The sequence below is a fragment of the Oncorhynchus mykiss genome, chromosome 9, assembly GCF_057628025.1.
Source record: "Oncorhynchus mykiss isolate SJ-2025 chromosome 9, ASM5762802v1, whole genome shotgun sequence".
NCBI classification, from domain to species: Eukaryota; Metazoa; Chordata; class Actinopteri; order Salmoniformes; family Salmonidae; genus Oncorhynchus; species Oncorhynchus mykiss.
Genome location: NC_143030.1, coordinates 57415816 through 57440343, shown reverse-complemented (window position 1 = coordinate 57440343; position 24528 = coordinate 57415816). Strand labels below are relative to the sequence as shown.

General features: G+C 40.2%; 2 protein-coding genes across 2 annotated transcripts in view; both read left to right on the top strand.

Moving 5' to 3' along the window:
- Positions 1 to 9568, top strand: part of dennd2c (DENN domain containing 2C) — a 34322-nt gene extending 24754 nt beyond the window's left edge. The window contains exons 16-19 of the mRNA XM_021616174.3: positions 5710 to 5812; positions 6012 to 6248; positions 6385 to 6471; positions 6560 to 9568. Coding sequence (XP_021471849.2) covers positions 5710 to 5812; positions 6012 to 6248; positions 6385 to 6471; positions 6560 to 6585 — 453 coding nt within the window. The 3' untranslated portion in view covers positions 6586 to 9568. The remainder of the gene's footprint in view (positions 1 to 5709; positions 5813 to 6011; positions 6249 to 6384; positions 6472 to 6559) is intronic.
- Positions 9569 to 9825: 257 nt separating this feature from the next.
- On the top strand, positions 9826 to 16998 carry LOC110532350 (BCAS2 pre-mRNA processing factor). Its single transcript, XM_021616173.3, has 7 exons — positions 9826 to 10058; positions 13879 to 13971; positions 14144 to 14214; positions 14369 to 14530; positions 14799 to 14849; positions 15051 to 15131; positions 15220 to 16998. The coding sequence occupies exons 1-7, from the start codon at positions 9966 to 9968 to the stop codon at positions 15344 to 15346; spliced, it is 678 nt and encodes a 225-aa protein (XP_021471848.1). The 5' UTR covers positions 9826 to 9965; the 3' UTR covers positions 15347 to 16998.
- The last annotated feature ends 7530 nt before the right edge of the window (positions 16999 to 24528 follow it).

The following is a 24528-nucleotide window of genomic DNA, read 5'->3' as shown; positions in this document are numbered from 1 at the left end:
GAATATAGGGAAAACATTGATGCAAGTGATCAGTGAAGTTTTAGATTCTACAGAGAGTATTACAGCAATTGTGAAGATTTCTACAGACCTGAGATGACCTACACTACTGGTCAAAAGTTTTACAACACCTATTCATTCAAGATTTTGTTTCTTCATTTTACTAGTTTCTACATTGTAGAATAATAGTGAAGACATCACAACTATGAAAGAACATATGGAATCATGTAATAACCAAAAATGTTTAACAAATCAAAATATATTTTATATTTGAGATTCTTCAAATAGCCACCCTTTGCCTTGTTGACAGCTTCGCACACTCTTGGCATTCTCTCAACCAGCTTCATGAGGTAGTCACCAGGAGTGCTAAGATGAAACTGGCTCTCATGAGAACCGCCACAGGAATGGAAGACCCAGAGTTACCTCTGCAGAGGATAAGTTCATTAGAGTTACCAGCGTCAGAAATTGCAGCCCAAATAAATGCTTCAGAGGTCAAGTAACACACGTCAACATCAACTGTTAAGAGAAGACTGTATGAATCAGGCCTTCATGGTCAAATTGCTGCAAAGAAACCACTACTAAAGGACACCAATAATAATAAGAAGAGACTTGCTTGGGCCAAGAAACACGACTAGTGGAAATTTATCCTTTGGTCTGGAGTCCAAATTGGCTATTTTTGGTTCCAACTGCCGTGTCTTTGTGAAACAGTGTGTGTGAACAGATAATCTCTGCATGTGTGTTTCCCACCGTGAAGCATGGAGGAGGTGTTATGGTGTGGGAGTGCTTTGCTGGTGACACTGTCAGTTATTTATTTAGAATTCAAGGCACACTAAACATGCATGGCTACCACAGCATTCTGCAGCGATATGCCATCCCATCTGGTTTGGGCTTAGTCCCACTATCATTTGTTTTTCGACAGGACAATGACCTCCAGGCTGTGTAAGGGCTATTTGACTAAGAATGAGAGGGATGGAGTGCTGCATCAGATGACCTGGCCTCCACAATCCCCCGACCTCAACCCAATTGAGATGGTTTGGGATGAGTCGGACCGCAGAGTGAAGGAAAATCAGCCAAGAAGTGCTCAGCATATGTGGGAACTCCTTCAAGGCTGTTGGAAAAGCATTCCAGGTGAAGCCGGTTGAAATAATGCCAAGAGTGTGCAAAGTTGTCAAAGGCAAAGGGTGGCTATTTGAAGACTCTCACATTTTCATTTGTTTAACACTTTTTTGGTTACTACATGATTCCATATGTGTTATGTAATAGTTTATGTCTTCACTATTATTCTACAATGAAAATAGAAAATACTAAAAATAAAGAAAAATCCTTGAATGAGTAGGTGTTCTAAAACTTATGACCGGTAGTGTATGCATGCTATCTTGAACATGTGATTACATGAAAATAATTGTATAGTTACAGTAACCTCAATGTGGCTATGGATTTAATCTCATTCTTTTACTTTTTATTTTTGGTTGAGTTGGAGATTTGAATCCAACAATTTATTTTTGACTTGACAAGTTTGTAGGCTATTTATTTTAAATGTGATTTTGAATTGTTTGGTTGTCAATGCAACCAAATGTCAACATTTTGGAGATGTATCTTCTGCTTTGATAGTTCCATCTGTGACACTGACTAGTTTTAACTCCAGTTTGTCTAAAAGTTAATACATGTAAAAGTTAAAGAATAAGACTAAATCAAATCAAACTTTAAATGCACTTCAATAAATGTTCATTTGATTTAGCCCTGTTCTTTAACTTAGATTTTTGGTTGAGATGGAAATGTGAATCAACATAAATGATTAATTTGTAGACCAACTGGAATTAAAGCCAAACTAAGTCAGTGGCACAGATCAAAACAGAAGATATATCTCCTTGAAAGTTTGATATTTGGTTGCGTTGACAACCAAACACAATTCAATATCACTAAATATCATTACATTTTATTATCAACCAGAGTTTGAAACCCTAGGCCTATTCTATGATCTATTTTTAGTTGAATTATGGGTTGAATTGAAACAATGGCTGTTGTTGACTTTGCAAATGCTATACAAGCTTAAATAGCGTAATTGATATGAGTGAAAGTATGGTCACATTTCATTTGCTCTCTTAAACCTACCCTTTGGAATGACTTCGATAGCAACAGTGAATCTACAGTACACTGAACAAAAATATAAACGCAACATGTAAAGTATTGGTTTCATGAGCTGAAATAAAAGATCCCAGAAATGTTCCATATGCACACAGCTTATTTTGCTCAAATTTTGTGCACAAATGTATTTACATCCCTGTTAGTGAGCATTTCTCCATTGCCAAGATAATCCATCCACCTGACAGGTGTGGCATATCAAGAAGCTGATTAAACAGCAAGTTTGTGAAGCAGGTGCCCCTTGTGTTGGGGACAATAAAAGGCCACTCTAAAATGTACAGTTGTCACACAACACAATGCCACATATGTCTCAAGTTTTGTGGGGGTGTTCCAATTGGCATGCTGACTGCAGGAATGTCCATCAGAGCTGTTGCCAGATAATTCAATCTTAATTTCTCTACTATAAGCCGTCTCCGTTGTTTTTAGAGAATTTGACAGCACATCCAACTTGCCTCACAACTGCACACCACGCGTATCCATGCCAGCCCTGGACCTCCATCATGCTTCTTCACCTGTGACAGCTGATGAAACTGGGTTTGCACAATCAAAGAATTGCTTCACAAACCGTCTCAGGGAAGCTCATCTGCATGGTCATCGTCCTCACCAGGGTCTTGATCTGACTGCAGTTCGGTATCGTAACCAACTTCAGTGGGCAAATGCTCAACTTTGATGGCCATTGGCACACTGGAGAAGTGTGCTCATCATGGATGAATCCCGGTTTCAACTATACCAGGCAGATTGCAGACACTGAATGGAGTCGTGTGGGTGAACGGGTTTGCTGATGTCAACTTTGAACAGAGTTGCCAAATGGTGAGGTTATGGTATGGGCAGGCATAAGCTACGGACAATTAACACAATTGCATTTTATCGTGAAGAGATCATGAGGCCCATTGTCGTGCCATTCATCTGCCGCCATCACCTCATGTTTCAGCATGATAATGCACGGCCACATGTTGCAAGGATCTGTACACTATTCAAATGTCCCAGTTCTTCCATGGCCTGCATACTCACCAGACATGAACACCCATTGAACACCTGCCAATATCCAGCAACTTCGCACAGCCATTGAAGAAGAGTGGGACAACATTCCACAGGCCACAATCAACAGCCTTATCAACTCTGTGAAGGAGATCTCGTGCTGCATGAGGCAAATGGTCACACCAGATACTGACTGGTTTTCTGATCCATGCCCCTACCTGCGACCAACAGATGCATATCTGTATTCCCAGTCATGTGAAATCCATAGATTATGGCCTAATGAATTTATTTAAATTGACTGATTTCCTTAAATTAACTCAGTAAAATGTTTGAAATTGTTGCTTTTTACATATTTTGTTGAGTGGGGGATCTCAATAATTTTAACGATAATATAATGGTAATTGTCAGTGACACAGCTATGGCCTAGGGTTTCAAGTCTAGGTCCAAGAGGATCCTATAAATAGCTTCTACCCCAAGCCATAAAACTAATGAACGGCTAATCAAATGCCCCCCTCCGGAACACTGCTGCTACTCTCTTATTATCTATGCATAGTCACTTTAATAACTACCTACATGTACATATTACCTCAATTACCTCGACACTGGTGCCCCCACACATTGACATTGACTCTGTACTGATACTCCCTGTATATAGCCCCGCTATTGTCATTTATTGCTGCTTTTTAATGATTTGTTATTCTTATCTCTTTATTTTTTAGGTATTTTCTTAACTTGTTATGGCTGCAATCCCACTAACGGGATAAGTGTCATCAACAATCGCTGAATAGCATAGCGCTACATTCAATAAATATTACTATAAATATTTATATTCATGAAATCACAAGTGCAATATAGGAAAACACAGTTTAGCCTTTTGTTAATCCACCTGTCGTGTCAGATTTTGAAATTATGCTTTACAGTGAAAGCAATCCAAGCGTTTGTGTAAATTTATCGATCGCACGATAAAACATTAAGTACACTTAGCATCAGGTAGCTTGGTCACGAAAATCAGAAAAGCAATCAAATTAATCGTTTACCTTTGATCTTCGGATGTTTTCACTCACGAGACTCCCAGTTACACAACAAATGTTCCTTTCGTTCCATAAAGATTATTTTTATATCCAAAATACCTCCGTTTTTTGCCGCGTTATGTTCAGAAATCCACAGGAAAGAGCGGTCACGACAACGCAGGCGAAAAGTTTCCATAATGTCCACAGAAACATGTCAAACGTTTTTTATAATCAATCCTCAGGTTGTTTTTAAAATATATAATCGATAATATATCAACCGCAAATGTCTTTCACAGTAGGAGAGGGAAAAGCAATACGTATCCAATGTCTGTTGCGCGAGCAAAACTCATGTGACCACTTGACGCAATGTTATCGTTCTGGCTCATTTTTCAAAATAAAAGCCTGAAACTGTCTGAAGACTGACACCTTGAGGAAGCGATAGGAAAAGGAATCTGGTTCATATCCCTTTAAATCCAGCAAAGGGAGGCTATGGAACATGGAGTTGTCAAAATAGAAGCCACTTCCTGTTTTGATTTTCCTCAGGGTTTTGCCTGCAATATCAGTTCTGTTATACTCACAGACAATATTTGACAGTTTTGGAAACTTTAGAGTGTTTTCTATCCAATACTAATAATAATAATAATATGCATATATTAGCAACTGAGACTGAGGAGCTGCCCATTTACAATGGGCACCTTTTCATCCAAGCTACTCAATACTGCCCCTGCAGCCATAAAAAGTTAACTGCATTGTTGGTTAAGGGCTTGTAAGTAAGCATTTCACTAAGGTCTACACCCGTTTTGAATTCGGCGCATGTGACAAATAACATTTGATTTAAGCTGGGAAAGATTAAAACCCTGGATGGGGGACTAAAGGGTAGCTGTAGATAGGTCAATTGTTCAGTAGGAGGTGCTGTCCAGCATATTATATTTTTTTCAGGTAGTGGATATAATGTTAAAGATCTGACATTGTTTTAAAGAAACAAATTCAACCTATATTGAAATGTTGGTTACTATGATGACACAATCCTGTGGTTAAAATTTCAGAAAAGTTTCAAATTCAATTCCCCATAATGTGGAATTATGTTTTTTGAATTTTTTACAACTTGACGAAAAGCTGAAAGTGTCTAAGTATTTAACCCCTTTGTTACGGCAAGCCTATTAAGTTCAAATAAAATTGTATTTGTGACATGCGCCGAATACAACAGGTGTAAACCTTAGTGAAATGCTTACTTACAAGCATATCTTACAAGCATATCAAATTGTATTGGTCACGTACACAAGCCCTTAACCAACAATGCAGTAACCAACAACATTGATTACTTTTTTTAAAATCCAATGTATTTGTCACATGCACCAAATACAACAGGTGTAAACCTTACCGTGAAATGCTTACTTACAAGCCCTTAACCAAAAATGCAGTAACCAACAACGTTGATTACTTTTTTTCAAATCCAATGTAGATTTCACAGCCACATTGACAAATTACGTTGAAACATTGCTTCAACCAGTTTGTGTCCAGTGGGAGGTTCTCTTGCATGATGTGAGTTGCCCTGACCTCTTAACTATTCCTTGTTTCTCAGCTTGGTGATGAGGACTGTATCTTGCCCAGTAAGCTTCAGGCTGCACTGCAGCAGATCCTGGAGGAGAGAGGGCAGATACTACGGCAAGACGGAGACTGCACAGGTTTGCACAGCCAACTATTACCTTAAAAACGGCCTTGTAGCCAAAACATTGATGAAACAATGTCTTCTTGTTTCCCTGTCCAGGTTGGATAAAGTGTAATTGTATAGAAAGACATTTCTTAGTGTTTATTCGCCTCTCCATTTTGACACCATCTACTTTTATAAGTGACTATCCCCCTCCCTACCATCTGTCCATGCAGGCCAGCAGTGTGAGCTGAGCTCCCTGGTGTCGGAGGCCTTTGTGCATTTCTTCGTGGAGCTAGTGGGCCACTACTCCCTCCACATGGGTGCCAGCGGGGCCCGGGAGCTGCAGAGGGAGAGCTTCTGTAAGTCCCACCCCTCCCGTGGGGCCCGCCAGTTCCTGCAGCTCTTCATGGACACGCAGATGTTCTCCGGCTTCATCCACGACAAAGAGTTGCGCAAGGGAGGGGGCAAAGGTCAGGGAGTCGCCTATCAGTGGCCCTGTTGTTGGAATACTTTGAGAATGCATTCTTCCTTCCTCTAAGTAATCACCTCTTACCAAAATGTATTTTCTTGTGGACCATGTACTAAGCTTTTCTCCCCCTCCCACAGGGCTTTTTGAAGTTAGAGCTGCAGAATATTTGGCTTCAAACCCGGAGTCTGAATCTAGCGGGTTCCTCAAGGGACTCAAGGGAATTGGTTAGTATTGCTCCATTCATAACATCCAATTAAACAAATATGGCATTTACTGTCAGAGTTTTAAAAAAATTTAAAATTTTATTTTCAGGGATGAAATTCCTACAGAAGAAGTGACAGACTGTCAGCAGTCTGGTTGAAAATGCTTCTGTAAGAGAGGATGAGAGCCATCTGCCGGATTGGCTGAGACACATGTGCTATGATGTTACAGCTATATAGATATGTACATGACTCGACCAGGACATAACGGTGTTGGGCACAGAGGTCCACAGTCCTAGGTAGAGGGCTCTCTGCTTCAGACATGACCAGTCTCTTCGTATTGCCCTGAATGCATTCCAAGCCTGAGTGAAGTGCAATTGTAATTGGAGGAAAACTGGAAATGTGCATTTATGGCCAAACAAACTTCGATGAAGACTTTTGAGATGTCAGAGGAAAGGCAGGAGCAAACACTATGTACTTGTGAAATCTACACAAAACATTTCAGCTACAGGACTCGGTATTAACTTAACAGATGTTGTGCCATGATAAACTAACCCACGCATTTTTGTTTTTGTTAGTCATTTTTTTATGTTTGTTTTAGTCAAGTCTTAAGTGTTTGGTCTACATATTATGGATATAATGTTATTTTTAAGTTTAGTTTTGAACTCGTGTCTAGTTGGAAATTAATAAGTAAGGCTACTCGATACCCTTCTGCACTCTGCTACAGAACAATGTAAGAATAATGATTTTTATTATGTGCATGATTGTTACTTTTAAATATGACATATATTTTTTTTTTCCAATTGAGGTATGTTGTCCCTGACATTTTGATGGCCTTGACAAATCTTCCAAGTAATGTTTGGATCATTAGGATAATACATTACAATTTACATTTCTCACCGAGTTTGAATTTTGTATAGCTTATTCTGTAACTGAATATTTTGTTTACAATATTTTAGCTACTTTTCATGCATATTTTTGCATTTTGAACTTATATTGAGATTGTATGAGCCTGTTTGGATACCATTTCCTCAGTCATTTGATAGGACAGGTGAAAGCACATATTGAACTAAACCACCTTGACTAAGGATGTGATTTTAAAGGATCAGAACTGAGTCTTAATCTCATGTATCCAACATTCCAATGCACAAAGTTTGCTAAAAACGTTTTTGATGTTCTCATGTGGGTTTTAAAAAGTCACAACTAGAGACCAGAAACTAACTAGTCACACCTTCCTATTGACTGGAGTTGCATACTTAGTGCCTAAAGAAAGTATTCACACCCCTTGACATTTTTCACGTTTTGTGTTACAGCCTGAATTTTAAATGAATTAAACTGCGAATTATTATTATTATTAGTTTTATTTGGTCACTGGTCTACATACAATACCCCATAATGTGGAATTATATTTGTATAATTTTTTACAACTTGATGAAAAGCTGAAAATGTCAAGTATTCAACCCCTTTGTTATTAAGTTCAAATAAAAGTGTATTTGTCACATGTGCCGAATACAACCGGTGTAAACCTTACCGTGAAATGCTTACTTACAAGCCCTTAACCAACAATGCAGATTTTTAAGTAACAAAATATTTGTTACTTTAAATATGGCATGATATATAAAATTCTAAAAAGTAACAAAATAACAAGAACGAGGCTATATACAGGGGTACCGAGTCAATGTGCGGGGATACAGGTTAGTCGAGGTAATATGTTCAGGAGTAAAAGTTTGCTTGTCAAGTCACACGATAAGTTGCATGGACTTACTCTGTGTGCAATAAGTGCTTAATATGATTTTTGTATGACTACCTCATCTCTGTACCCCACACATACAATAAATTATCTTTGAGGTCCCTCAGTCAAGCAGTGAATTTCAAACAGATTCAACCACAAGACCAGGGCGGTTTTCCAATGCCTCGCAAAGGACACCTATTGGTAGATGAGGTTAAAAAAAAGCAGACAATGAATATCCCTTTGAGCATGGTGAAGTTATTAATTTCACTTTGTATGGTGTATCAATACACCCAGTCTATACAAAGGAAGAACGCCTGTATCTAACTTAGTTGCCAGAGAGGGAAGAAACCGCTCAGTGATTTCAACATGAGGCCAATGGGGACTTTAAAACAGAGTTTAATGGCTGTGATAGGATGAATCAACGTCCTCATTAATTCACAATACTATCCAATTTAAAGAGTGAAAAAAAAGATGCCTGTTCAGAATAAAACATTTCAAAACATGCATCCTATTTGCAACAAGGCACTAAAGTATTACTGCAAAAAATGTGGCAAAGCAATTCACTTTTTGTCCTGAATACAAAGTGTTATGTTTGTGGCAAATACAATACATTACTGAGTACCACTCTCCATATTTTCAAGCATAGTGGTGGCTGCATCATGTTGAGTATGCATGTAAGGACTATGCATGTTAAGGACTAGGGCGTTTTTCAGGATAATAAAGAAATGGAATAGAGCTAAGCACAGGCTAAATCCTAGAGGAAAACCTGGTTGTCTGCTTTCCACCAGACACTGGGAGACAAATTCACATTGAAGTAGCACAATAACCTGAAGGCCAAATCCACACTGGAGTTGCTTACTAAGATCGTGAATGTTCCTGAGTAGTTCAGTTATAGTTTTGACTTAAATCTACTTGAAAATCTATGGCAGACCTGAAAATGGTTGTCTAGCTATGATCAAGAACCAATTTAACAGATCTTGAAGAATTTTGAAAACAATAATGGTCAAATGTTGCACAATCCAGCTGTGGAAAGCTCTTAGACACTTACCCAGAAAGACTCACAGCTGTAATCACTGCCAAAGGTGCTTCTACAAAGTATTGACTCAGGTGTGAATACTTACTTTAATTAGCAAAAATTTCAAAAAAACGTTTTCATTTTGTCATTCTGAGGTATTGTGTGTAGATGGCTGAGTTGTTTTATTGAATCCATTCAGGATGTAACAACAAAATGTGTCATAAGTCAAGGGGTATGAATACTTTCTGAAGGCATTGTAAAATGTGTATCTCAACAGGTACAATTTTGAACTATTGTACATTTTTTGTTATATTTTTATAAACGTGAAATGTCCACCATACATGTCAAAATAAATGTGAAATGTTAGTTTGGAATTAATTCATGACTCCACTACTTCAACACGTTGGTCTCCCTGTGTCAGGTCAGGTGAGTTATGTATTTTCATTCCTAATGTTGTGCCATTTTTGTGGTAATTAGTCCTAGGAACCTAATATATTACCTGATAAACACCAAATTCAGGATGCAAATGGCATGTGTTGAAAAATGTATTATTAGCTATGTTACATAATAATTAAATAGTAATTTTAGATTAAGAATCACTCCAATGCGTAAGGGGCGCTATAAAATCAATGGCCATAAGACACCAACGAAAAATACGTTCAGCCTCCCGGAAGACGGCAGGAGCAACCAGCTGCGTTGTTTTGCTGCTGAGACAACTAGCTAGCCATCCATCCATCCAGCGGTGCTAGCAAACAAACAACTAAACAGAATATGGCTGGAACGTCATCAGTAGCTGGTGAAGTATTTGTCGATGCCCTACCGTATTTTGACCAGGGTTATGATGCAGCGGGCGTTAGAGAGGCGGTAAGTATCTGCTCCATACATAGCTAGCTACCTGTTGCAAACTAGCTAGCATCAGACATGAGCTAGCTGAGAAACGTGCAGCTTCGTTCTCTTAAAGCGATTCAAAATATACAATATAGAAAAAGAGTAAACAACGGAGTATACAAACAGTCAAGGTACTAGACAAATGTATATAAAGACTATTATATCAAGTTGATTGCTTTTTGTTATAAGAAATTATGTATATATTGTTCAAATTCATTCTCACAGTTTTCTGACTCCTGTACATCTATGAATATTAAATTTAGCTCATAACTGCGGTTGATTAAGAAGAAAGGCTTCGTATAGTTTTTGCTGTACTTTGTAAAACCAAAAATCATTTTCAGTATCGCGTGTGTTTTGGTGGGGAAACGGAGTCGGATTCACAGACAATAGCAACAAATGATTCCAAGTTAACGGTTTGAAGCACACTTATTCAATCTTCCGTAATCAAAATGTATACCAAATCGTTTTTCATTTTCGTGCCATATCAAAAATGACTTTCAGTAGCCTAATGGGGTGCTGTTTAGCAAATGTTAAATTGTTAACGCAAGATGTGCTTACAGTCATGACCTAAACACCATACACATAAGTGAGCTAGATGTTTTTCTTCGTATTTCATTAAAGAAAAAGTATACATTTTAAAGTGTTTGACCAAGAAAATGTAGTTATCCCCACATTCTTTAATTTTTACTGTTAACTTTGACCCCTATACGTTTTATGTGCCACTAGTAGATCATTAGTAGGTTGATGACCATTGCATACCATAAGATCCCCATATTATGCCATCTTAAAATATGCATGCTTCGGAGGTAGTGGCAGGTAGCCTACACAAACAGGCAAAGATTTTCAGCTGGCAGACAGTGGAATAAGTTTGAATGACACACATGAAACTGTTGATTGTCAAAAACCCAGCAGCGTTGCAATTCTTGACATACTCTAACCGGTGAGCCTGGCACCTAATACCATACATACCCTCTTCAAAGGCAAGTAAAATTGTCTTGCCCATTCAAATTAAATTTTATTGGTCACATACGTGTTTAGCAGATGTTATGGGTGTAGCGAAAGGGTTGTTTCTAGCTTCGACAGTGCAGTAATATCTAACAAGTAATATTTCACAACATATACACACAAATCTAAGTAAAGGAAATATGGGCATGTTACCCTCTGAATGGCACACATACACAATCCATGTCTCAATGCTTAAAAATCCTTCTTTAACCTGTCTCCACCCCTTCATCAATACTGATTGAAGTGGATTTAATAGGTGACATCAATAAGGGATCATAGCTTTCACCTGGTCAGTCTGTCATGGAAAGAGGTGTTCCAATTTTTTTTTTGTACACTCAGTGTATATTGGTGAACTTTGAAGGTGCCCATATTATACCAGCTTAAATATTTTTTGTGAGGTGTGCCACTAGTAGATCAATAATCCATTGTCATTAACATTGCAAAGCATAACATGACTGTATTTTGCCAGCTACAATATTGGAAAAATACTTGTTTGCTGTATATTACATTTGACATTTTAGGTAACCTAGTTCAATTTTAACCAGGGATTAGAACCGGTTCAGGGATAGAAACAGGGGAATTTTTTTTGTTGGTTAATAACTGGTTAATAATGTTATTTTACGTTCAGGCATTTTTTTTCTTTCGAGTACCACAAAAAACGCAGCTAAGCACATATGCAAAGACCTCAGTCACTCAAACCTATTCCAGTGTCTGCCTGCCAGCATTTCACTACACCTGCAAACACATGTATGTGACAATTTTTTTTTAAAGTATTGGATTTGAAATCTTTACCTGTGTGTAGGCTACCTACCTCCGAAGCATGCATAGTCTACTGTAGCTACTGATGTTACAGGCACGATTCTGACATTTTTAGAGAAGGGTGGATTAAATTGTTCATTGCTAGTTAAGGGATATTATAGTTACCATGTTTCACACTGGAGTTATTAACTGCAAAAAGGTCATTCTTGTTTTAATTTTGGTCACGCTTTGCACACAAGATTGTTCGCTAGCTCGCAAACTCTAGGCGACACTGTTTGTAATGTAATTGAACTGAGTCAGGATCAATGGCTAGCTCTGGTCCAACGTTTATCCAACTCTGAAGTTAAGACTTTCAAAGTTCCTTCATAGAAGCCGTGCCTCTGTAGGTATAATTCAGATAATGCATGTAATAACAACAAGATGCCCAGCGCTCTCCTCACCTGCTAAATTTGTCGCACCCTACGCTACACTTGTCTGCCCAATGCATAGCTTGCCTGCTCCATAGCAGTCTGCTCTATCCATTGGTGAAACAATTTAATGTCGAGCTGAATGTAAAAAAAAAAGAGAGATTTAGATAGGAACAATATAAACCGTTAACTTTTTGGTTGATTTCGAATCGGTTCAGAATTTTATTTTGCTGGTCAGAACTATGGAACGGAAAGGAAAAAAATATGGTTCTGTTTTAAAACGAAACGATTGGAAGATTTAATTTCCAACCCCTGATTTTAACATAGTAAATATGGATGGTCAACATTTTGTTACGTGCCACTAATAGATCAATAACCAATTATCATTAATATTACAAAGCATAACGTGCCCATATTACGCCCGTTACATTGGAAAATATTTGTTTTATTATTATTTTTTTTACAGTGAACTGAGGTTAACTTTACTTGTATGCCTAGGCTACTAGGCCCACAAAGATCATATATGAAATGAATAGGGTTTCTAAATGTAATTCTATTATTACACCTAGGCTATAAAATAAGTAGGTGTGTAATGTAATTTACTTTCAACAATGGTCAGGGTAGGGGTGTCCTAAGAATCCCGGATAGCACTGGCCGTTTCGATTGGTTCATTCGTGCTGAGTTTAGGAAAAAGTTGGTTGTATTCGAAACAAGTTATTGTAGGTGCAGTTGTGCAGGAAAGCGTTTTAAGAATTCACATTTTCCGAGAATCAACTGATTAGTGACCCAATGTTGATAGCAAATCCCACGAACAGTTATCAAAACTCGGATCCGCCTCGATATAAGAGAACGGAGTTGAGCGTTGCTCAGCTAGCCTGCCAGCTGAAAATCTTTGCCAGTGTGCATGTGTAGGCAACCTGCCGCTCTGAAGCTTAGGCTGCTGTAGCCTACTGACGTTACAAACGTGATTCAGAAAATAGATTTTTAGAGAAGAATGGATTAATTTTGGATTAACTTTTTCAATGCTAGTTAGGGATACTATAGTTATCACGGTGAAACGTGTTTTTAATCCTGGTGCCTCTGCACACCTAAATTCCTTAGCTAGCTATCCCTGGCAACGTTAAGCCAGGTCTCGGAAATTAAAAGATTTTCAAAGTTCCTCCAAAGAAGCCGCTCCTCCATAGGTATAATTCTGTGGGCCTAATTCAGATAAAACATGTCATAAAATGCCCAGTGCTTCAAGCCAAACTTCCTCCTCCATCCTCTCTTGCGCTCTTCCCATCTGCAAAATTTTAGTCACATCTCGGCCCTATACTTCTCTGTCCATCACGCATGTAAACAACTATAGCTTGCCCGCACCATAACAAGCTACTCTATCTACACTGATTGGTGAAGTAGTTTAGAAAGGAAAAATATAAACGGGTACTTTTTGGGGTTCATACCATTCAGAACTTTATTTTGCAGTTCGGAAAAGTAGAACAACAAAAAAGATGATGGTTCTGTTCAGAACAAAACTATTGAAAAATGTAGGTTCCAACCCCTGCTTTTAGGTCACCCCCCAGTCACAAGTCTAACTAGTCTACTGTACTAGTATGCTGTCAATCTGTATTAATTTCCATACACAGGCTGCAGCCTTGGTAGAGGAGGAGACTCGCCGATACAGACCCACCAAGAACTACCTCAGTTATATGCCAACACCTGATTTCACTACATTTGAAGTAAGTACCACGTACACAGTTCATGCTATAAAAACAAAAAGGCATACATTAATATGTAAACTAATGCCATGAGGCTGGCTTTTGACTGACTCGTCACTGTCAACTGTGAAATCTACACTGCTCGACAATGACATTATGTGAAGCAAATACTAATGCTTATATCACCCATCAGACTGAAATCATGAGGAACGAGTTTGAGAGACTAGCAGCCCGGCAGCCCCTGGAACTTCTCAGCATGAAGAGGTAAACCCAGTCTACTCTTTTGCTCAGAGCACGAACAATCATGTTTAAAAAAAGCTTGCGAACTGTCAATCCCACATTCAGTTCTAACTTGACACATTTAAACCCTCATCATCCTCTGAGTGTACACTCAACTGTTTCTGTTTCACCTGTGCAGATATGAGCTTCCAGCTCCATCATCAGGGCAGAAGAATGACATCACTGCATGGCAGGAGAGTGTGAACAACTCCATGGCTCAGCTGGAGCATCAAGCAGTGCGCATTGAGAACCTGGAACTTATGGCACACTATGGTACCAATGCATGGAAGGTCTACAATGAGTGAGTCGGTGGCTGCTGCTTGTGCCCCCAGTAGAGCTCTTCATTTATTTTAGTTTCCAAGAAAGAGTCAGGCGGGACAACCAAACTGATTTTGAATTAAGCTAACAAATGGGGTTTGATTAGTCATTTAATTTGAGAGTGGAGGAGATCAGTCTTTTTACTTGTCAGTTTAGTCCTTTTTACACATGCTTGTCCTGAAGGGTAAAGTATAGATTCACAGGGATTTTTTGACTTTGCCTTAATCTTTGTCATTATTTCCACTCCACAGTAACCTGGCCTTTATGATTGAATTGGCTCAAAAAGAACTACAGAAATGTAGGTAGGTAAATGGTGTGAAAATGTTGCTTTACAATTTCCAGGTTGTGCAATACATTCCTCATGGTTAGCTCGTTTGGTAATAGTTTTGGACTCAGTCTGACACCAACTGTGTCGACAAGCTTCTTCACATCAATAACGAGCTTCTGCATATACAGTATATCTTTTTCACAACCTTTTCTGTGTGTGTGTGTCATTTATACAGAAAGCAGATTCAGGACTTGAACTGGCAACGGAAGAATGATCAGCTTGCAGGCGGGGCCAAGCTGAGAGAGCTGGAGTCAAAGTCAGTTCTGTGAATGTTGTATTTTTCATTACTGTTCTCTCAACCGTGGTATGATTTCTAAATCCATGCCATCTCTCTTTTGTAACAGTTGGGTGTCCCTCGTAAGTAAGAACTATGAGATTGAACGTGCCATCGTCCAGTTGGAGAATGAAGTTGGACAGCTCAAACAGCAGCATGGTGACGAGAACAAGGAAAACATTCGACAGGACTTCTAGAAACAGAACCTTGCAGAAGAGACATTTTACAAGAAAGGAAATGTTGAGCTTGCAGCTGAGAACAACGAAAACCAATGTGAAAAGAACAGGACTGTCCCTCCAAACATTAAGAACCTAGTTGCCTTGGCTGCACAGCTTCTTATGACAGTCTTTACATTAGTCTCAGACGGTGACCGTTGAAAAACTATTGGTCCTGTGTAGAGCATATTTGGTGTACCTCGATCACTTCAGAGGTGAAGTCTGATTTTGTGTTTTTTTGTGTTTTTTTTTACTTTTATCAATGCTTGTCAATTTGATGAGTAATTCTAAAATGAGGTAGTTAATAACTAATGATGCAGTCTACAAAAGTCACTTGATTTCTTAACATATCGACATGAGTACAGTTGAAGTCGGAAGTTTACATACACCTTAGCCAAATACATTTAAACTCAGTTTTTCACAATTTCTGACATTTAATCTCTGTAAAAAAATCCCTGTTTTAGGTCAGTTAGGATCACCACTTTATTTTAAATATGTGAAATGTCAGAATAATATTAGAGAATAATGATTTCTTTCATCACATTCCCAGTGGGTCAGAAGTTTACATACACTTAATTAGTGTTTGGTAGCATTGCCTTTAAATAGTTAAACTTGGGTCAAACGTTTTGGGTAGCCTTCCACAATAACTTGGGTGAATTTTGGCCCATTTCTCCTGACAGAGTTGGTGTTACTGAGTAGGCCTCCTTGCTTTCACACACTTTTTCAGTTCTGCCCACACATTTTCTATGGGATTGAGGTCAGGGCTTTGTCATTATGGCCAAACAGTTCTATTTTTGTTTCATCAGACCAGAGGACATTTCTCCCAAAAGTATTATCTTTGTCCCCATGTGCAGTTACAAACCGTAGTCTTGCTTTTTTATGGATGTTTTGGAGCAGTGGCTTCAGGTTATGTCGATATAGGACTCGTTTTACTGTGGATAAATACTTTTGTACCGGTTTCCTCCAGCATCTTCACAAGGTCCTTTGCTACTGTTCTGGGATTGATTTGCACTTTTCGCACCAAAGTACGTTCATCTCATGGAGACAGAACGCGTCTCCTTCCTGAGCGGTATGACGGCTGCGTGGTCCCATGGTGTTTATACTTGCGTACTATTGTTTGTACAGGTGAACGTGGTACCTTGGAAATTGCTCCCAAGGATGAACCAGACTTGTGGAGGTCTACACTTGTTTTTCTGGGGTCTTGGCTGATTTCTTTTGATTTTACCATGATGTCAAGCAAAGAGGCACTGCGTTTGAAGGTAGGCCTTGAAATACATCCACAGGTACAACTCCAATTGACTCGAATGATGTCAATTAGCCTAACAGAAGCTTCTAAAGCCTTGACATTTTCTGTAATTTTCCAAGCTGTTTAAAGGCACAGTCAATTTACTGCATGTAAACTTCTGACCCACTGGAATTGTGATAGTGAAATAATTTCTGTAAACAATTGTTGGAAAATTACTTGTCATGCACAAAGTAGATGTCCTAACCGACTTGCCAAACCTATAGTTTGTTAACAAGAAATTTGTGGAGTGGTTGAAAAATGAGTTAATGACTCCAACCTAAATGTATGGAAACGTTCGACTTCAACTGTACCTGTGCACAAAAATAAATAAAAAATGTGTTTAAGTGGATGTTATAATGACAAATCATTTCTGAACTGATGAACTTCCACATAGCAAAGTTTTAATTTTTACTACTTTGTGATACAAAAGTTTGCGTAGCAACATTTTTTACTTTATTTTTTTTACTTAAAATAAATTCCAAAATGTGTCGACATTGTTTATAGATGGTTATGCGTCTACTGCCTCAACTAACAGATACGGCCTTGTTCTTGCATGTAAATAGATCTCTGTCCGTGAAATGTTAAAGTTAAAAAAACAGGCTATTGCTGCTGTCAATGAGTCTTGCCTAATACTTTTTAAATGATGGAAATGCTAAATATCTTGAGGGTGAGATTTATTTTTAATCTCAAATTATTTGGAAATGTAAAGCATTACTTCTATCATTTTTGGGTCCTAATTATTTGGGAATGTTTATACTCAGTTATTGACAAACATGGACAAAGATCATACTGACTTTAAAAAATATATTTAGCCTTTATTTAACCAGCTAGGCCAGTTGAGAACATGTTCTCATTTACCACTGCGACCTGGCCAAGATAACGCAAAGCACTGACAAAAACCACAACACAGTTACACATAAACAAACGTACAGTGCCTTGCGAAAGTATTCGGCCCCCTTGAACTTTGCGACCTTTTGCCACATTTCAGGCTTCAAACAAAGATATAAAACTGTATTTTTTTGTGAATAATCAACAAGTGGGACACAAGCATGAAGTGGAACGACATTTATTGGATATTTCTAACTTTTTTAACAAATCAAAAACTGAAAAATTGGGCGTGCAAAATTATTCAGCCCCCTTAAGTTAATACTTTGTAGCGCCACCTTTTGCTGCGATTACAGCTGTAAGTCGCTTGGGGTATGTCTCTATCAGTTTTGCACATCGAGAGACTGACATTTTTTCCCATTCCTCCTTGCAAAACAGCTCGAGCGCAGTGAGGTTGGATGGAGAGCATTTGTGAACAGCAGTTTTCAGTTTTTTCCACAGATTCCCGATTGGATTCAGGTCTGGACTTTGACTTGGCCATTCTAACACCTGGATATGTTTATTTTTGAACCATTCCATTGTAGATTTTGCTTTATGTTTTGGATCATTGTCTTGTTGGAAGACAAATCTCCGTCCCAGTCTCAGGTCTTTTGCAGACTCCATCAGGTTTTCTTCCAGAATGGTCCTGTATTTGGCTCCATCCATCTTCCCATCAATTTTAACCATCTTCCCTGTCCCTGCTGAAGAAAAGCAGGCCCAAACCATGATGCTGCCACCACCATGTTTGACAGTGGGGATGGTGTGTTCAGCTGTGTTGCTTTTACGCCAAACATAACGTTTTGCATTGTTGCCAAAAAGTTCAATTTTGGTTTCATCTGACCAGAGCACCTTCTTCCACATGTTTGGTGTGTCTCCCAGGTGGCTTGTGGCAAACTTTAAACGACACTTTTTATGGATATCTTTAAGAAATGGCTTTCTTCTTGCCACTCTTCCATAAAGGCCAGATTTGTGCAATATACGACTGATTGTTGTCCTATGGACAGAGTCTCCCACCTCAGCTGTAGATCTCTGCAGTTCATCCAGAGTGATCATGGGCCTCTTGGCTGCATCTCTTCTCCTTGTATGAGCTGAAAGTTTAGAGGGACGGCCAGGTCTTGGTAGATTTGCAGTGGTCTGATACTCCTTCCATTTCAATATTATCGCTTGCACAGTGCTCCTTGGGATGTTTAAAGCTTGGGAAATCTTTTTGTATCCAAATCCGGCTTTAAACTTCTTCACAACAGTATCTCGGACCTGCCTGGTGTGTTCCTTGTTCTTCATGATGCTCTCTGCGCTTTTAACGGACCTCTGAGACTATCACAGTGCAGGTGCATTTATACGGAGACTTGATTACACACAGGTGGATTGTATTTATCATCATTAGTCATTTAGGTCAACATTGGATCATTCAGAGATCCTCACTGAACTTCTGGAGAGAGTTTACTGCACTGAAAGTAAAGGGGCTGAATAATTTTGCACGCCCAATTTTTCAGTTTTTGATTTGTTAAAAAAGTTTGAAATATCCAATAAATGTCGTTCCACTTCATGATTGTGTCCCACTTGTTGTTGATTCTTCACAAAAAAATACAGTTTTATATCTTTATGTTTGAAGCCTGAAATGTGGCAAAAGGTCGCAAAGTTCAAGGGGGCTGAATACTTTCGCAAGGCACTGTACAGACAATAACAATAGATTTTTATAGGTACAAATGTAGGGTGTTAGGCAATAAATAGGCCATAGAGGCAAAATAATTACAATTTAGCATTAATACTGGGGTGCAAGAGGGTAAGTAATATGGGGATGAGGAAGTTAGGTGTGCTATTTACAGATTGGCTGTGTACAGGTACAGTGATCGGTAAGCTGCTCTGACAGCTGATGCTTAAAGTTAGAGAAGGAGATATGACTCCAGCTTCACTGATTGTTGCAATTTGTTCCAGTCATTGGCAACAGAGAACTGGAATGAAAGGCAGCCAAAGGAGGAATTGGCTTTGGGGATGCCCAGTGCAATATACCTGCTGGAGCACGTTTGTGTTGCTATGGTGACCAGTGACCTGAGATAAGGCAGGGCTTTACCTAGCAAAGACATAGATGACCTGGAGCCAATGTGTTTGGCGACGGATATGTAGTGAGGGCCAGCCAACGAGAGCATACAGGTTGCAGTGGTGGGTAGTATATGGGGCTTTCGTGACAAAATGGATGGCACTGTGATAGACTACATCCAGTTTGCTGAGTAGAGTGTTGGAGGCTATTTTGTAAATGACATCGTCGAAGTCCAGGATCGATAGGATGGTCAGTTTCACGAGGGTATGTTTGGCAGTATGAGTGAAGGAGGCTTTGTTGCGAAATAGGAAACCAATTCTAGATTTAATTTTGGATTGGAGATGCTTAATGTGAGTCTGGAAAGAGAGTTTATAGTCTAGCCAGACACTGAGCTATTTGTAGTTGTCCACATATTCTAGGTCAGAACCGTCCAGAGTAGTGATGCTAGTCGGGCGGGAGGGTGCAGGCAGCAATCGGTTGAAGAGCATGCACTAGCATTTAATAGTTGGAGGCCACGGAAGGAGTGTTGTATGGCGTTGAAGCTTGTTTGGAGGTTTGTTAGCACAGTGTCCAAAGAAGGGCTAGATGTATGCAGAATGGTGCCATCTGCGTAGAGGTTGATCAGAGAATCACCAGCAGCAAGAGCGACATCATTGATATATACAAAGAAAAGAGTCGGCCTGAGACTTGAACCCTGTGGCACCCCCATAGAGACTGCCAGAGGTCCGGACAACAGGCCCTCCGATTAGACAAACTGAACTGTGAGAAGTAGTTGGTGAACCAGGCGAGGCAGTCTGCCGATAAGAATGCGGTGATTGACAGTCAAAAACCTTGGCCAGGTCGATGAATACTGCTGCACAGTACTGTCTTTTATCGATGGCAGTTAGATCATTTAGGACCTTGAGCGTGGCTGAGGTGCACCCATGACCAGCTCGGAAACCAGATTGCATAGTGGAGAAGGTACGGTGGGATTCGAAATGGTTGGTGACCTGTTTGTTAACTTGGATTTGGAAGATTTTAGAAAGACAGGGCAGAATGGATATAGGTCTATAACAGTTTGGGTCTAGAGTGTCTCCCCCTTTGAAGAGGTGGATGACCACTGCAGCTTTCCAATCTTTGGGGATCTCAGACGACACGAAGGAGAGGTTGAATAGGCTAGTAATAGGGGTTGCAACAATTTTGGCGGATCATTTTAGAAAGAGGGTCTAGATTATCGAGCCCAGCTGATTTGTAGGGATTGATTTTGCAGCTCTTTCAGAACATCAGCTGTCTGGATTTGGGTGAAGGAGAAGAGGGGGGGGGGGGGCTTGGGCAAGTTGCTGCGGGGGGTGCTGAGATGTTGGCCGGGGTAGGGGTAGCCAGATGGAAAGCATGGCCAGCCGTAGAAAAATGCTTATTGAAAATGTTGCTGCTAACCTTGTGCGACAGCAAAGCTTTTCCTTTTGGACAAAAATGATAAGAATATGGAGAGTTTTGAAAACTGGGTGTTTTGCAAATGTTGAACTTATAATATGGCTACTAATACTGGAAAAGTCCAAGTACACAGATTTGACGATATTCTTGCAGAAAAATGTAATGTGAATGTAAATGTCTCCTTCACGATTTGCCCAAATGTACCTGGGTGACTTAAATGTCTAAATGTCATGTAGTTACTTCAAGTTATCCGTCTGAAACTTTAAATGTACACTGCTGCTATCTTGTGGACACCATCGGAATTACAAGTGATGGCTAGATTTGGGACTTTTCTCTTGCATCTCAAAGATGGTGGTAGGAAAAAAAAGTATTTTTTTCCTTTGTATTTTCTTCTACCAGATCTATTGTGTGTTATTCTCCTACATTCAATTCACATTTCCACAATCTTCAAAGTTTTTCCTTCTAAATGGTACCAAGAATATGCATATCCTTGCTACAGGCAGTTAGATTTGGGTATGTAATTTCAGGTGAAAATTGAAAAAAAGGGGGCTATCCCTAAGAAGTTTTAAAAGGGCTATGTCATAAACCCTCAAAGTTCCCACATTGGTGAAAATGGCAGCCATGTTAATCAGGGAGAAATTCAAACCAGTCAAATAATTGGCAGTAGAGGAAAAATCACGATTTTACTAATGCAGGAAAATAAAATCGGATTGTTTTGATCACGTGGACTGGGAAATGTTCCGGTCAGCCTCAGAGAATAACTTCACTCTATAAGCTGATACGGTGAGCGAGTTTATTAGCAAGTGCATCGGTGATGTGGTACCCACGGTGAATATTAAAACCTTCCCCAACCAGAAACCGTGGACTGGTGGCAGCATTCGCGCAAAACTGAAAAAGCGAACTACTGCTTTTAATCATGTCAAGGCGACCGGAAACATAGCCGAATACAAAGTGTAGCTATTACCTCCGCAAGGCAATCCAACAAGCTAAGCGTCAGTATAGAGACAAAGTAGAGTCGCAATTCAACGGCTCAGACTCGAGACGTATGTGACAGGTTCTACAGTCAATCACAGACTACAAAAAGAAAACCAGCCCCGTCGCGGACACCAATGTCTTGCTCTCAGACCAAATAAACACCTTCTTTGCTCGCTTTGAGGACAATACAGTGCCACTGACACAGCCCGCTACCAAAACCTGCGGGCTCTCCTTCACCGCAGCCAACGTGAGTAAAACGTTTAAACGTGTTAACCCTCTCAAGGCTGCGGCCCAGACAGCATCCCTAGCCGTGTCCTCAGAGCATGCACAGACCAGCTGGCTGGTGTGTTTAGGGACAAATTCAATCAATCCCTATCTCAGTCTCCTGTTCCCACATGCTTCAAGAGGCCACCATTGTTCCTGTTCCCAAGAGAGCTAAGGTAGCTGAGCTAAACCACTATTGCCCTGTAGCACTCACTTCCATCATCATGAAGTGTTTTGAGAGACTAGTCAAGGATTATATCACCTCCACCCTACCTGACACCCTAGACCCACTCCAATTTGCTTACCGCCCCAATAGGTCCACAGACGATGCAATTGCAATTACACTGCCCTAACCCATCTGGACAAGAGGAATACCTATGTGAGAATGCTGTTCATCGACTACAGCTCAGCATTCAACACCATAGTACCCTCCAAACTCGTCATTGAGCTCGAGACCCTGGGTCTCGACCCCGCCCTGTGCAACTGGGTCCTGGACTTTGACGGGCCGCCCCCAGCTGGTCACCCCACTGATCCTCAACACTGGGGCCCCACAAGGGTGCGTTCTCAGCCTTCACCCATGACTGTGTGGCCATGCACGCCTCCAACTCAATCATCAAGTATGCAGACGACACTACAGTGGTAGACTTGATTACCAACAATGATGAGATGGCCTACAGGGAAGCGGTGAGGGCCCTTGGAGTGTGGTGTCAGGAAAATAACCTCACACTCAACGTCAACAAAATAAAGGAGATGATTGTGGACTTCAGGAAACAACAGAGGGAGCACCCCCCTATCCACATCAACAGGACAGTGGAGAAGGTGGAAAGTTAAGTTCCTCGGCATACACATCACGGACAAACTGAATTGGTCCACCCACACAGACAGCGTGGTGAAAAAGGCGCAACAGCGCCTCTTCAACCTCAGGAGGCTGAAGAAATTTGGCTTGTCACCAAAAACACACAAACTTTTACAGATGCACAATCGAGAGCATCCTGTCGGGCTGTATCACCGCCTGGTACGGCAACTGCTCCGCCCACAACCGTAAAGCTCTCCAGAGGGTAGTGAGGTCTGCCCAACGCATCACTGGGGGCAAACTACCTGCCCTCCAGGAAACGTACACCAACCGATGTCACAGGAAGGCCAAAAAGATCATCAAGGACAACAACCACCCGAGCCACTGCCTGTTCACCCCGATATCATCCAGAATGCGAGGTCAGTACAGGTGAATCAAAGCTGGGACCGAGAGACTGAAAAACAGCTTCTATCTCAAGGCCATCAGACTGTTAAACAGCCATCACTAACATTGAGTGGCTGCTGCCAACATACTGACTCAAATCTCTAGCCACTTTAATAATTTGATGTAAAAAATGTATCACTAGTCCTATAAACAATGCCACTTTATATACTGTTTACATACCCTACATTACTTATCTCATATGTATATACACAGTACTCTATACGATCTACTGCATCTTGCCTATGCCTTTCGGCCATCGCTCATCCATTTATGTATATGTACTGTAGCATACCATGGGGTTGGGTCAAAATGTTTACACAGATCAGACACGGACAGAGTAGGATTAGCTCAGTTTCAAAGGTGTTTATTAAAATAATAGTCCAAAAGAAGAAAAAAAAAGAGACCCTCTCTGGGATACAGACTTCTGGGCCCCGGGTCTTGCTGTATCCTGTGGGGATCAAAAACTGAACTCCCTCCTGTTACCGACCCCAACTATTGGGAGTCATTTTCTCCCAGAGTCTCTCCCTTCTGTGTTGCCCTTCTGGCAGCTTTATGGGAGTTGTACAGCTGGTGAGCAATCAGCCCTTGATTACCCACCAATCCCCAATCAGCCCCAATTAGTCCTGACCGGAGAGCCCATCAAGACCTGGCACGTCCAGCAGATGGAGCCATCGCTTCGTGATGTATACTCCGTCTGTCACCAGGCCTTGACAAGTCTCCCCCTGGTGGCTGACCTGCTGTATGCCACAGTACATATTCTTAATAATTCCTTTACACTTGTGTGCATAAGGTAGTTGTTGTGAAATTTTTAGATTACTTGTTAGATATTACTGCATGGTCGGAACTAGAAGCACAAGCATTTTGCTACACTCACATTAACATCTGCTAACCATGTGTAGCCGATGTGAAATGGCTAGCTAGTTAGCGGTGGTGCGCACTAGTGGCGTTTAGATCGGTGACGTCACTTACTCTTTCTTAGACCTTGAAGTAGTGGTTCCCCTTGCTCTGCAAGAGCCGCGGCTTTTGTGGAGCGATGGGTAACAATGCTTTGAGGATTTATTTTCATAAATATACAGTTTATACGGGTT

Coding starts and splice junctions, on each gene's coding strand:
- LOC110532350 (XM_021616173.3), top strand. CDS start 9,966: ATGGCTGGAACGTCATCAGTAGCTGGTGAAGTATTTGTCGATGCCCTA. Junction 14,531..14,798: donor GCATGGAAGGTCTACAATGA/GTGAGTCGGTGG, acceptor TCCACTCCACAG/TAACCTGGCCTTTATGATTG. Junction 15,132..15,219: donor CTGAGAGAGCTGGAGTCAAA/GTCAGTTCTGTG, acceptor CTTTTGTAACAG/TTGGGTGTCCCTCGTAAGTA.